Source organism: Tachyglossus aculeatus, chromosome 1 (assembly GCF_015852505.1).
Source record: "Tachyglossus aculeatus isolate mTacAcu1 chromosome 1, mTacAcu1.pri, whole genome shotgun sequence".
NCBI classification, from domain to species: Eukaryota; Metazoa; Chordata; class Mammalia; order Monotremata; family Tachyglossidae; genus Tachyglossus; species Tachyglossus aculeatus.
In genome coordinates this window covers 168530309-168543677 of record NC_052066.1, presented here as the reverse complement: position 1 = coordinate 168543677, position 13369 = coordinate 168530309, and the positions used below count along the sequence as shown (strand labels likewise).

General features: G+C 42.6%; 2 protein-coding genes across 2 annotated transcripts in view; one reads left to right on the top strand and one right to left on the bottom strand.

Moving 5' to 3' along the window:
• NRXN3 (neurexin 3) overlaps positions 1-13369 on the top strand; it is a 1831517-nt gene that overhangs the window by 146999 nt on the left and 1671149 nt on the right.
• The window catches only part of LOC119931407 (AN1-type zinc finger protein 5-like), a 31138-nt gene continuing 17978 nt past the window's right edge, over positions 210-13369 (bottom strand). Inside the window, exons 2-5 of the mRNA XM_038750085.1 lie at positions 10626-10768; positions 1496-1511; positions 1274-1325; positions 210-355 (exon numbers count right to left, since the gene is read on the bottom strand). Coding sequence (XP_038606013.1) covers positions 210-355; positions 1274-1325; positions 1496-1511; positions 10626-10768 — 357 coding nt within the window. The remainder of the gene's footprint in view (positions 356-1273; positions 1326-1495; positions 1512-10625; positions 10769-13369) is intronic.

Genomic DNA, 13369 nt, shown 5'->3' with positions numbered 1-13369 from the left:
GGGGATTAAGACTGTGAGCCCCACGGGGGACAACCTGATCACCTTGTAACCACCCCAGCGCTTAGAACAGTGCTTTGCACATAGTATGCGCTTAATAAATGCCATTAAAATTATTCGTTATTTGATATTTATTATTGATTGCTGTTATCATCATTGAATATTTGTTCAGTTTGCTTTTACCCCACAGGCTTACCCACAGGTATAATCTTTTAATATCCTCGAAATTCAAGTAGCTCCTGGTTTTGCCGCCATCTCTGTTGCTCCTGCCACTCCCTCACCCCGCCAGAATTCTGGCAGATAGGCGGCAGGTGCAGTGGTGAGGAGGTGATGGTGGCAATGGAGGTGGGAGTAGAGGCTTGTGAAAATTTTTACAAATTGGAGAATTTTGGAAGGCAAAATCCAACAGAAACAGTGTGGCCTAGTGGTTAGAGCACGGGCCTGGCAGTCAGAAGAACCTGGGTTTTAATGCCGGCTCCGTCACTTGTCTGCTGGGTGACCTTGGACAAGTCACTTCACTTCTCTGGGCCTCAATTACCTCCTCTGTAAAACGAGGATTAAGACTGTGAGCCCTGTGTGGGACAGGGACTGTGTCTGACCTTTTCAAGTGGTATCTACCCCAAGTTGTCCCCTTTGAGGCTCACAGTCTTAATCCCCATTTTACAGATGAGGTAACTGAGGCTCAGAGAAATTAAGTGACTTGCCCAAGGTCACACAGCAGACATGTGGCGGAGCCAGAATTAGAACCCATGACCTCTGACTCCAAAGTCCGTGCTCTTTGAGCCATGCTGCTTCTCATTCATATCTATATCTGTATCTCATATCTCATATCTGTATCTAAATAGATACAGTGTGTCTGTGGGTATGTAGGGGGAAACAGTTCCCTGGATAATGACCTGCTTAATTTTAAAGAGCTGATAGCAGAATTTAGGGGAAATTGTAGTGGACCTGATTCAGTCCTTCTTTTCCCAAAATTTGGACTGCTTGAATGTCCCTCCAAATATTCTTCTTCTCATCTCTGTGTTTAGGATCCAGGGGTATGAACTATTCTGGGTTTATCGTATAAAACAAACTCAAACGGCAAGGTCAATGCTTTTCAGACCTATGAATTTAGATAGAAAATTCATGCCTAGGTGTTGGACTGGTTTATAGACTCCCATTTCATTTGCTTTAGATCAGTATATCCCTGTAGGAGTTTGTTGGCTTGTCTCCTTATGTGTCAGTCCTTAGGCCGAAGAAAAAGTTCCAGAGCTCTGGTTGTGCCCAAAAGACTGACAGGGTATAGGACCACGGACAGAGCTCTTCTGTCGTAAGAAATCATAGAAATCCTAAGAAAGAACATTCTGGATATTCATAGAAATCTAAGAAAGAATATTCAGGATATTCACCACAGGAAGTACTTTGCCTTCCTATGGATTCTTGTGCTCGTTTTTGAGACCTAAGATGAACTTAGTCACTTTCTTCTCTGTGGTGAATGCCACTCCACATTTTTTTTTACCCTCGCAAAGGGCACACTGACATGAAAGAAAAATAAACATTTAGTTCAAAGTTCTTGAAGAAATGTGCTGATTTTCTTCTGAATATCTTGTGAGCCTTCTTACCAGGAGCAGAACCTTCTGTAGATCATAGGTTGGATAATAAGCTCATTATTAAGCAGCATGGCCTAGTAGAAAGAAGGTGGGCCTGGGGGGACCCCCTCCTTTTTTTCCTTGTCCTCCTCCACTTTCTCCTACACCATCCACCTTCTCCTAACCCTAAATTCCCTCTCCTCCCCAGCCTCCCTCTCTTCCTTCTTTTATCCTTTCCCCTTCCCTTCTTTTCCTCAGGAACAGACCACTTGGCAATAATTTTTATCTCTTCAAAATTCTCCCAAAGAGCAATGCTAATGAACAGTAGTGTATGAAAAAGCCCTTACATTTTTCAGCCACCCTTTCACGTGTCAGATGTGAGTAGGCAGTTAGGACTTGCTTTCAAAGGTTTTCCCAAGACTGTCCCACAAGGCATGTAGTTGCAGCTTCATCTCAAGAAGAACCTTAGTGAAAGAATTTCTTGAGTAATTCTGGCTCCACCACTTTTCTGCTGTGTGACCTTGGGCAAGTCACAACTTCTCTGTGCTTCAGTTACTTCATCTGCAAAATGGAGATTTATTCCTCTTCCCTCTAACTTATGCTGTGAGACCCATGTGTCCAACCTGATTATCTTGTATCTGTCCCAGTGCTTAGTACAGTGCCTGGCTCACAGTAAGCACTTAACAAGTACCATTAAAAAATTAATAACACCTCGTTTCAGATGGGGAGTGCATGAGTCTCTTATTAATGTCGGAGATATCAGGATCCTAGATTCATCAGCTGGTGTGTCTATGCAAAGTGATGTGTCTGCCCCAAGACCTACTTTTCAGGTTTCCACTAAATTGTTCCATGTCACCAGTTATTACAGTACTGAGCATCATTAATTGCTTTGTTAAATGTTTGTATCTTTCTGAAGTGATATTGCAACTCCAGGCCAACCCTTGAACATGTTTCCTTTCACCGAAAACAGTGTTAAACATTTATAACAGAGTGATGATAATATGTCCAGGGGTACGTTAATCTTATACAAGAAGGATATTCACTGCGGATTGTTCTCTTATTTTGTAAATGTAGCTTGAATAGTATTTTAACTTCTGTTCCAATTTCACAAATAGTTTACTTTAAATTTAAGGGATTTTTTTAACTATAAAGGGAAATTCTTCTCCCAGGTAAGATCGGAGTTATTTTGAAGCCATGATTGCCATTAAAAAAATAATAATTTTCTCCTTCAGGTATTTGCCGTTTGTCTTGTGGGTTAAGTTTAGTGCTTTTCCATCAGACAACTTTGGTAGATGTTGATCAGTGCATGAAATCAGTTCCTAAATGGTTGCAAAATTGCCTTCCTTCAGACTGTTTTGATCACAAGGGCTTTCAAGTGTCAAAGTCATTTGGAGAACTAGATAGATAAAATGCATGAGCACTGAGCTTTTTCCAGGAGAGAATAAATAAATGTATTTTCTACTGTGTGCTCAGTCTTTAATAGTGATTTGTTAAAAGGAAAAAAGAAAGGCAATGATATTAAATATTTACAAGAGTGATTTAGTTGTATAATCTTGTGTGGTGCATCCCTATTTAATAGTGAAATCAGCTACTGTTGAAGTAAATATCTATTAAACTAAAAGTGCTGTGAAGGTCACTCCCTATATAATGTCAAGGCAATTTTTAGAGAATAATGATTTTTGTCAGTTTTCTGGGACTCCTTTTCTTTCCTCTTCTTTTTCCCCCAAAATAACCAGAGAGAATTTCCCTCATAGATTCTCTTTTCCCTGGAAATGAGCTGATTCCTTCCCTTTTACTGATTTCTCCCCTGGACCATCAATTTACTGTTTATTTTAGTTGTCTAAGAAAAATCTCAATTCTTTCTGGGCAGCGGTTTGCCTTTAAATGGTATTTGTTAAGCATTTATTATGTACCAGGCCCTATTCTAAGTACTGGGATAATCAGGTTGGAGACAGTCCCTGTCCCACAGAGTGCTCACAGTTTTAATCCCCATTTTACATATGAGGCAATTTAGGCACAGAGAAGTCAAGAGTGTTGCCAGTGTCACACAGCAGACAAGTGATGGAGCGGGAATTAGAACCCATGTCCTAATTTGCATAACCTCTTCTTCCGTGGACCCCATCCTTTTTTTCCTTGTCCTCATTCACCTTCCCCTGCACCATCCACCTCTCCTCCCCACCCTCCCTCTCTTCTCTTTCTCCTCCCTCCTCCCCTTCTTTTCTTTAGGAACAGACCACTTGGCAATTATTTTTAATTTTTAATTTTATCCTTTCAAAATTCTCCAAAAGAGCAATGCTTATGAATGGTTGTGTGTGAAAAAGCATTTCTATTTTCAGCCACCCTCTCAGGTGTCAAATGTGAATAGGCAGTTAGGACTTGCTTTCAGAGGTTTTCCCAAGACTGTCCAACAAGGCATGTGGGTGCAGCTTCACCTCAAGAAGGAACCTTAGTGAAAGAATTTTTTGAGTCAAAACTCAGCTGGGAGCCCCTGAGGAATAGATGAATTTATCCAGTGTTAAAGTGGGATGGGAGAGGACACCGAGCCCATTGATTTTTCAGATTTCAGCTTCATTCCTCTACTCTCAATCAGTCATATTTATTGAGCCCTTACTATGTGCAGAGCACTGAACTAAGCACTTGAAGCATTTGAATTAGTGGACATGTTCCCTGGCCATAAAGAGCTTATAGTCTAGAAGGATCCATGAGATTCTACAGAAACTGAGACATTGTTTGGGATCCACTTTCTAGATAAGAAGTCTGCTTCAACACAGGGGCTGGAAAATGCATGGTTATTTGCAATCCAGAGGTCACCCTGATCTGCTGCATTGCTATGGACAATGAAGTTGCCACTGGACAGAAAACTGATGACAAATCTGTGAGCCAGGCGGGTGGAATTGTATTCCTAAATTTGCTTTGTTGCAACAACTGAAATTAGGGAAAGGTACAACAGGGACTTGGGTGTGCATTGCTTCCCAGAGAAGCAGAGCTGCAGGCCAAACTGCAAGCTAGCAGCAAGTCTAGCTATAACTAGACTGTAAGCTCACTATGGGCAGGGAACATATTGCACTTTCCCAAACACTTAGAACAGTGCTCTGGCCAGAGTAAGCACTCAGTAAATACCATTGGTTGATTTCAATTAGAAATGTGTGATCTTTGGTTCTGGACACCAACCATCTCTGTTGAACTGGGAGTTCTACAGTTCTTTAAGTGCTCAACTGGTGCACAGTTCTTTAAGCACTCAATAAATACGATTGAATGAATGAATGAATTGGTACCAATGATTGATATTTTTTTCTTTCCCTAATCCTCTGAATGCACTGTGAATGTCAGAGGCTTTATCTCCTTCTCCCCAAATAAACCCAGACCTCCTCAGTTGATAGCAAAAGCCTTTATTTTGTGTTCATCAACAGAGATATAGACAAATACATGATCCTATATTAAATAGACGGCCGATCGAGTTCTCAGAAGTAGATTTCCAAAGACCCTGTGCCCCTCAGACCACTACGCTTCAGCCTTCCTTGAGCTCTTTGAGGTCTTCTGTGGATTTGACAAGTAACCCTTGGCTAGCTTCACTTGCCAAGTCATTTTCTTCCTCGATTAAATATAGTCAGCTGACAAACTGAGTTATTTTTGGTTGAACACAGGTATTACTAAAGGAAGCTCATTTAAAATCTTTGATTTTTATATTGTCTTCTCCCTACAATATGCAAAGAGGGTAAATCCATGATTTACTCACATGTTCTTTTTTTCTCCTCTCTTTCCCCATTTTTAATTGAATCCTTTATCCATTATGGGAGAGTCAGGATGAGCAGAGCTTCTGGAATGGATTTCTCTGCTTGGTTAATTCAGGCCTTATGACTTCCCTTTCTTCTGTTTTATCTGCCTGTTTTTGTGTCTTTGTATGAGAGCCTATGATTAGTATTGAGTTCCTTCCAGAATGCCAGCAATTATCTCCCAGGTGGAGGGATTAAGCAAGAGAAGGGAGAATTGCACTGGGATTAGAATAAAGGTTCTTTTTTTTCTCTCGTATAAATATAGACACAGTAGGCAGTAGTGGGATTTTGTGGAGTTGGGGAGGAGGAGAGTGTGGAGGAAAGAGCCTGTCTTTCTTGAACTCCCAAGGGGAGGAAAGGGGAAACTCCAGTCCAGGAAAGCTATCGGCTCTAATCATATGGGGATGTTGGGTCCTAGAGGGACTACTAGCTAGTGTACTGCCTCCTATTTGCAGTAACTTGGCCACGGATGGCTGCCGGCCTTTTCATCTAGGTCACTTCTGGGCAACCTCTCATCTGAGGAAGCATGGTGAAAAACTGTGGTAATGCTTCATCTGATCTTCCCACTACCCTGCAAGCCTGAATTGGAGGACACCTTTTCTGCTTCCTAGGCATGAGACTTTGGATTGCCTTAAGGAGGGCAGGTCTGTGATGTTTTCCTGAGAAGTACCTCTTCCCTCCCTCCCTCCTTCCAGCCAGTCCACCACTCTTCCCACCTTCAAAACATTACAAAGGTCACACCTCCACCAAGAGGCCTTCTCTGATTCATCCCTCTTTTCACCGACTCCCTCTCCATACTGCATCATTCATTCATTCATTCAATCATATTTATTGAGCACTTACTGTGTGCAGAGCACTGTACTAAGTGCTTGGAAAGTACAATTCGGCAACAGAGATAATCCCTACCCAACAGTGGATTTACAGACTCACATTTATTGAGTGCTTTCTATGTGCAAAACTTACTTTGTACATCATCTCAATACTTGGATCTGTGACCTTAAGACATTTGATATTTACTCCATCCTCGATGCCACAGAACTTCAAATTTCATATCTTCAAATTACATAAGTCATTTATATTAATGTCGGTCTCCCCCTCTAGATTGTAAGCTTGTTGTGGGCAGGGAATGTGTCTACCAACTCTGTTATATTGTACTCTCCCAAGGGCATAGTACACTGCTCTGCATATAGTAAGTTCTCAGTAAGTATCGTTGATGATGATGTAATGGAAAGAGCACAGGGCTGGGAATCCATGGACCTGGGTTCTCACCCTGGCTCTGTCTCTTACTTGCAGTGCGACAATGGACAAGATACTCAGCTTCGCTGTGCCTTAGTTTCCTCATCTGTAAAATGGGGATTGAAAACCTGTTCCTTCTCCATCTTAGACCATAAATCCTATGTGAAGCAGGGATTGTCTGATTTTCCTCTATCTACCCCCAGTGCATGGCAGATAGCACTTCATAAAGGCCACTGTTTAAAATAATTATGATTATTTGCAGTAAGCAAAGCAAGTTTCTGCTTTGAGTCATTGGGTTCTCAAATTGGGCCAGTCTAGAAATTTCACAACTTTCCTTCTCCTGACATAGATCTGCTGACAGGGTGGTCCTTTTCAGAGAGGGTTACAGATCCCCATGTATGACACTGACCATTAGAATGGAATACACGTGGAGAGGCAGGGGTAGGGGGTAATTGGGAAGCAGTGCAGCCTAGTGGAAAGAGCACAAGTCTGGGAGTCAGAGGACCTGTGTTCTAACCCCAGCTCCACCACTCACCTGCTGTATGGCCTTGGGAAAGTCATTTAACTGCTCTGCGCCTCAGTTTTCTCAACTGTAAAATAGGAATTCTGTACCCATTCTCCCTCCTACTTAGAATTAGTGTTCTATGTGAGACCTGATTATCCTTTATCTACCCCAGTGCTTAGTACAGTGCTTGGCATCTAGTGAGTGCTTAACAAATACCACAATTATTATGATTACATTGCTGCTACATTAGCTCAGGGCTTGTTGCAGAGAGTATCTAGTCCGGTGCGTTGAAACAGTCAGGGAAAAAAAATCCTGCTATAATTGCCCAATTGCTTGCTTCAACCTTTGTCTGCTGATAATTGCTCCTATTGAGTTGATTACTCTTACCTAGATCTCTGTGTGTTGGATTGTGTCACCTGATGTGGATTGCTATTGATGGATAGCTGAGTGAGGCAGCCCTCTATTCTCAAGTGTGTTTTTACCACCAAAGCTCTCAGTAAATGTCTTTCTCGTTCAAATGCCTTGCCATGTTCCCTGATTCTTTCTTGAAACCTCCCCTTAATCAGCTGCTGTACCTTAGCACACTGACCTAATTCTGAAATCATATAGCTTCACTTGGCTTTTTTGGCTTTGGGAACCTCTTTATTGTACTTCCCAAATGCTTAGTACAGTGCTCTGCACACAGTAAGTGCTCAATAAATATGATTGAATGAATGAATGAATGAAATCTTCTGCAGGAGAGTTTGGCACTGAGCTCACCTACATATTTCCATGGGATCTGGTATTAAGTGCATACTGTGTGCAGAGCACTGTACTAAGCTCTTGGGAGACTACAATACAACAGAATTGGTACACACATTCCCTGCCCACAATGAGCTTACAGTCTAGGAGGGAAAGGTAGACATAAATATGAATAATAATTTCTAATCACCATGAATGATGACATTTAATGAGTGTTTACTATGTGCAGAACACTGTGCTAAATGCTTGGGAGAGTACAGTGCGAAAGAATTGGCAGATACATTTCCTGCCCATAATGAGCTTACAGACTGGAGGGGGGGACAGATATTAATATAAATAAGTAATTGATGGATATACACATAAGTACTGAGGGTGGGACAAATTTCAAAAGCCCAAAGATCACCAATCCAAGTACATACATGACATAGATGGGAAAGAAGCCAGGGAAAAGGGGACTATTCAGCATGAGGAAGGTTGCTTGAAGGAAATGTGAGCCAAATTTGGCATTTGGCATTTAATTCCCAAATCTTCATTAGCAAAATTTTTTCCTTGTCTGTGAGACCATCAGGACTGCATCTCTTTGGCACATCAGGATACCAGGGTCCAGAGAGAAGGAGAAACTTTCTCCGGGTAAGATAGTGATTGTGTGAGGATTTGAATTTATTTGAAGTCCAATGAAAGAGCTGACAGCCCCGCCACTCCGTGGTTTTCCTCTGAAAGATAATTAAAAGGAGGGATCCTGTCTACACTTAAAATACCCTTTCTGTTCCTTAAAAAGTATAAATAATTATCTCTAATCATCACCTCAAAACATTTATTAAGTTCTACATGCCAATATATGGCACATATATTGTCCATCTGTTCTTTTTTTACCAAATTGTACACCACATTACTTTCTCAATTAATCAGTGGTGTTTCATCAGTTCATTCATTCAGTTGTATTTATTGAGTGCTTACTGTTTGCAAAGCACTGTACTAAGTGGTTGGGAGAGTACAATACAGCGACAGACATATTCCTTGCCCACAACGAGCTTACAGTATAGAGGGGGAGACAGACATTAATATAAATGAATGAATTACAGATACATACTTTATTGAGTGCTTACGATGTGCAATGCACTGTACTAAGTGCTTGGAAAAGTACAATGTAATAGAGTTAACATACCCGTTCCCCTCCTACAATGAGCTTACAGTCTACAGGGTGGTGATTTGGGCATCTTTTCTGTGGGTTCTGTGAGAAGGGCTATTTTACAATCCCCACATGTGCCAGGAATGAACATGTTTCTAGATGACAACGAAGACTTCATCCATGATTTCATGAGGGTAATCCAAAAGGCTTGGTGTTGGACACGTTCCCTGCCAAGCATGGCCTCATCTCAAGTAGAGCTTTGGTTGATTTTATTTTTTTCCCCTTACTCTAGGTTCTGCTGAACCTTTTTATTTCCCTTCCTTTCTGCCCTCCATCCTCCTCCCACCTAACCTTTCTATTTCCTGCTTGAGCAAAACTCCCACAAGTCACCTGCCCGATGTAAATCATAATACTCAGGAGAACACTCTTGTGAAATACGATCTGTTTTTGTTGGTCGGAAAGCAGGAGAGTTGGCTTTCAATTTACTGGCGGGTTTTATTTGGTCAGTTTGGAGGTGTTCAGGGGGGAGGGAGAGAATAACCCAACCACCATGGGAGGAATAAAAGTGAATCTACAGTCTCTTATTACGTGATTAGCCGGCTGTCTCTGTATTGGCTAATGTATTTATTACATGGCCCAGCTCAGCTTTCAGTCAGGAAATGGCCAGGGTTCAGGTGTTTACCTGGTGTCTTCGGGGATGTTGTATAAACAGCTGTAAACAGAGCTAGTTATTCAATCCCCTCATAAAAAGGTTAAATTGCAGGTCTCAGGTCCTCCCCAGGGCCCGATGCAGAAGCAGGAAAGAGAGTCAGAGAGAGGCAAGTGAAGGCGGGGCTGTTGTGGTAACCGGGTGGCTGTTGCAGTTACCAGTTTGATCTGATACATTTTAAATTCAGATCTGAACTCAGCCTGCACAGGGAGAGACATAGGCTGGAAATGAATGATTTATTCCCTCACAAGAGGCTGGTGAGCATGTGGTGAGTTTTAATCACCTATCTCCAGGAGCCTCCCCGAACCCATAGATAGACTTAGGAGGGATCTGCCCTCATTTGCTCTTGGGCAAACATCTTGGTCTCTGCTAGTGTGTCTGGAAAACCCTGAGAATAATCCATATAAGGTTCCTCGGAGCTGTTGTTAATAGTAAAAATTAGAATGCTGCATTTACAGACCAAGTGTCCTCTGGGAACTGAAAATGCTTCCTATGGACTTTTTCATTCATTCATTCGTATTTATTGATTCAATTAATATTGAATTGTATTCAATTCAATCGTATTTATTCAATTATTCAAGTATTCAAGCATATTTATTGAGCACTAACTGTGTGCAGAGCACTGTACTAAGTGCTTTGGGAAGTACAAGTCGACAACATATAGAGACGGTCCCTACCCAACAACGGGCTCATAGTCTAGAAGGGGGAGACAGACAAGAAGACAAAACAAGTGGCAGTGTTCCCCCATGGTTCCAAGGAAGGGAAGTCACTTCACTTTTCTGGGCCTCAGTTACCTCATCTGTAAAATGAGAATAAGAGTGTGAGCCCAGTGTGGGACTGGAGTGCCCAACCTGATTTCCTCATATCAACCACAGTGCTTAATACAGTGTCTGGAACATAGCAAGTGCTTAACAAATGCCAAAGTTAATGGGCTTTAACCCTAACGTTCTTCCATGAGGAAACTCACTGTTTTGACTTAGAGCCAAATGGAGCACCCCAAGCTGTCACTTTTGGATTTGCCACATTCCTGAACTGATCTTCTGGTTCTGGATTGGGCCCAAGTAGAATTGAGTTTATCTGAGCCAGGATGGGAGTAGAAGAGGGCGCTACCTGTGTCAGAAGTGGCTCTAGTGCATCCAGTTTAACTTATGTCATCCCAGACACAGAAAAGACTGGAGGGTCATTCTGGGGGTCGCTACCCTCCAGGGTCTGGGGCATTTATCACATAGTAAACGCTCAATAAATACGATTGATGATGATGATGATTTATCAGTGGAACTATACATAACCATGGTCCAACTGACTCCAGTCTCACTGACTATCAGCCCCAAGTCAAAGGAGAGTTAACATATGCTCTCTAAGTTTCTTGGGATGGGGGCTGATCCCGGAATGGTCTTGATCTCTTGGGACCACTGCCGATGCAGAGGCTCTCTTCTCAGAGTGTTCGGTTCTACACTGAACTCCAGGAACCTAACTCATTGCATTTCATTCAGAATGATGCCTCAGAAGCATCTGAGGCCAGACCAGATCACGTGACTGCCCAAGGGCACAGTGTCAGGAGAAAAACCTTCCAACCCTGCCATTCAAGTGCCTCCTCTCTTTGCATATATGACACAACTGTTATCTCCACTAATTAGCAATTGTAAATGGTTTGCCTATTTAAAATTCCACCCCAAGGCCAATTATTAGATTTCTTATTCCTACTATTACCAAAATATTCCTGAGACAGATTTAGTGTCAAGTGCTTTGTGTGACTAAGCCATGAGTTCTCATTTGTAAATGAGGGCAAAAGGCCCCAGCCCCACAGCACTTATGTAAGTACCCTTAACTCATTTTAATGGCCATCTCCCCTTTCAAACTGTGAGCTCCTTGTGGGGAGGAATCATGCCTACCCACTCTACTGCATTGTTCCCTCCCAGGTGCTTAGTACAGTGTTCAGCACACAGAAAGTGCTCAAATGCTGTTGATTTTCCTTCCTTTGACCACTCCTGGGTTGATGTCCCTTGAGGGGACTGACCCACACAGTTTAGGAAGGGGGATAATCAGAGAGGATGGGTGGTCTGCCTGGGCCCACCCCTAACCAAAGCCTTCAGCACTGGACACCTTGCAAATTGAAGTGGATCATATTTGAAGGGTGGAGAGGAGGATTTATGGAGAGTTGCCTTTCTTCTCCACCTAACTGTACTCATTAAGAGCCAAGAAGAATATGTGTGGGACGGGGAACTGAATATAGTTGTAGGGATCAAAGAATTGGGAGGTCTGTAAGCCCTAACTAGGGTAAAGGCCCAGATCATTAATTGGGGAGGTAATGAGTGGGGAGCAGGAGGACAAAGGGAACCTTGGTTGGGGCTGTGATGATTGGTTGGAATTTGGGGGAAGAGAGTTCTGCCAGCATGTGTTCCCAGTTGGGGGCCAACATGTCCCTCCAGGCTTGCCCTCCCTGAAACTCCTCAAGGACAACTCTACCCAGCCCTACAGGTTGATGGTTCAGAACGTGCAGACACAAGAAGGAGTTCCTGATACCCAACTGACATGCCTTCAGTGTTAACATCCGTGATGATAGAATGCTTTCCCCACGCCCCAAACTTCAATTGGCCAGGCAGCAGGTGTGATGTAGAGTGAGGAGAATGGGGATAGAAGTAACCAGTGTTTACAGTGATAACAGGAGGCCAGATGCCAGCGGAAGAGGATCAAAGAAAGCGCACAGGCCTCACAGTCAGAGGACCTGGGTTGTTATCCCGGCTCCACCACTTGGCCTGCTATGTGAACATGTGACCTTCAGCAAGTCAGTTAATTCCTCGGGGCCTCACTTTCCTCATCCTTAAAATGGGGAAAAATGCCTGATTTTTTTTTTTAGGTTTTTGTTAAGCGCTTATCATCTGCCAGGCTCTGTACTAAGCGCTGGGGTAGATACAAACTAATCAGGTAAGACACCATCCCTGTTCCCCCATGGGACTCACAGTCTTAACCTCCATTTTACACATGAAGTAGTTGAGGCATAGAGAAGTTAAGTGACTTGCCCAAGGTCACATAGCAGACAAGTGGCAGAGCCGGTATTAGAACCTAGGTCCTTCTGACACCCAGGCCTGTATTCCATCTACTAGGCCATGCTGCTTGCTTCTCATGATCTCTCTCTCCCGTTTAGACTGTGAGAACACCAACTCTCCCCTGAATTTCCTCCCTGTACAATGAAGTCCTAGAATTTAGAGCTCTCATCTGGAACTGGAAATTACCATCGAAGTTGGACTTTTACTAAATAAAATCAGTGTCAGAGTGGGGAAAATATTTGGACAAATGAGGCATACCAGGAGACTTAGGGTGTCTGAGTTCCACTGTGCAGAGAGGCCTGGGAATGGGGAAGGTGTTTGAAAGAGCAACGGAGAAAAACTAGATTGAAAAGCAAAAGACTAGAACCATTTCCACTATAAAACAATGATGAGGCAGCCTGCTCCCATAAATCTAACTTCATTCTCCAGGAAAATAATGAAACAGAGTTAAGAGGAAAAACAAACTGTGAATACCTAAGGGGATAACAGAGCAAACAACAGCAAATGGCAGGAATGTATAAAAAGAACAAATCTTGTCAGGCAATCTTGATCACTTTTTTATAATCAAATCACAGATTTAGTGGATGGGAAGCAGGCAGTGGATGTACTATATCTAGATTTTAGTGGCATATTTGAAGTCGAGTGCCAGAAGATCTTGCCTGAG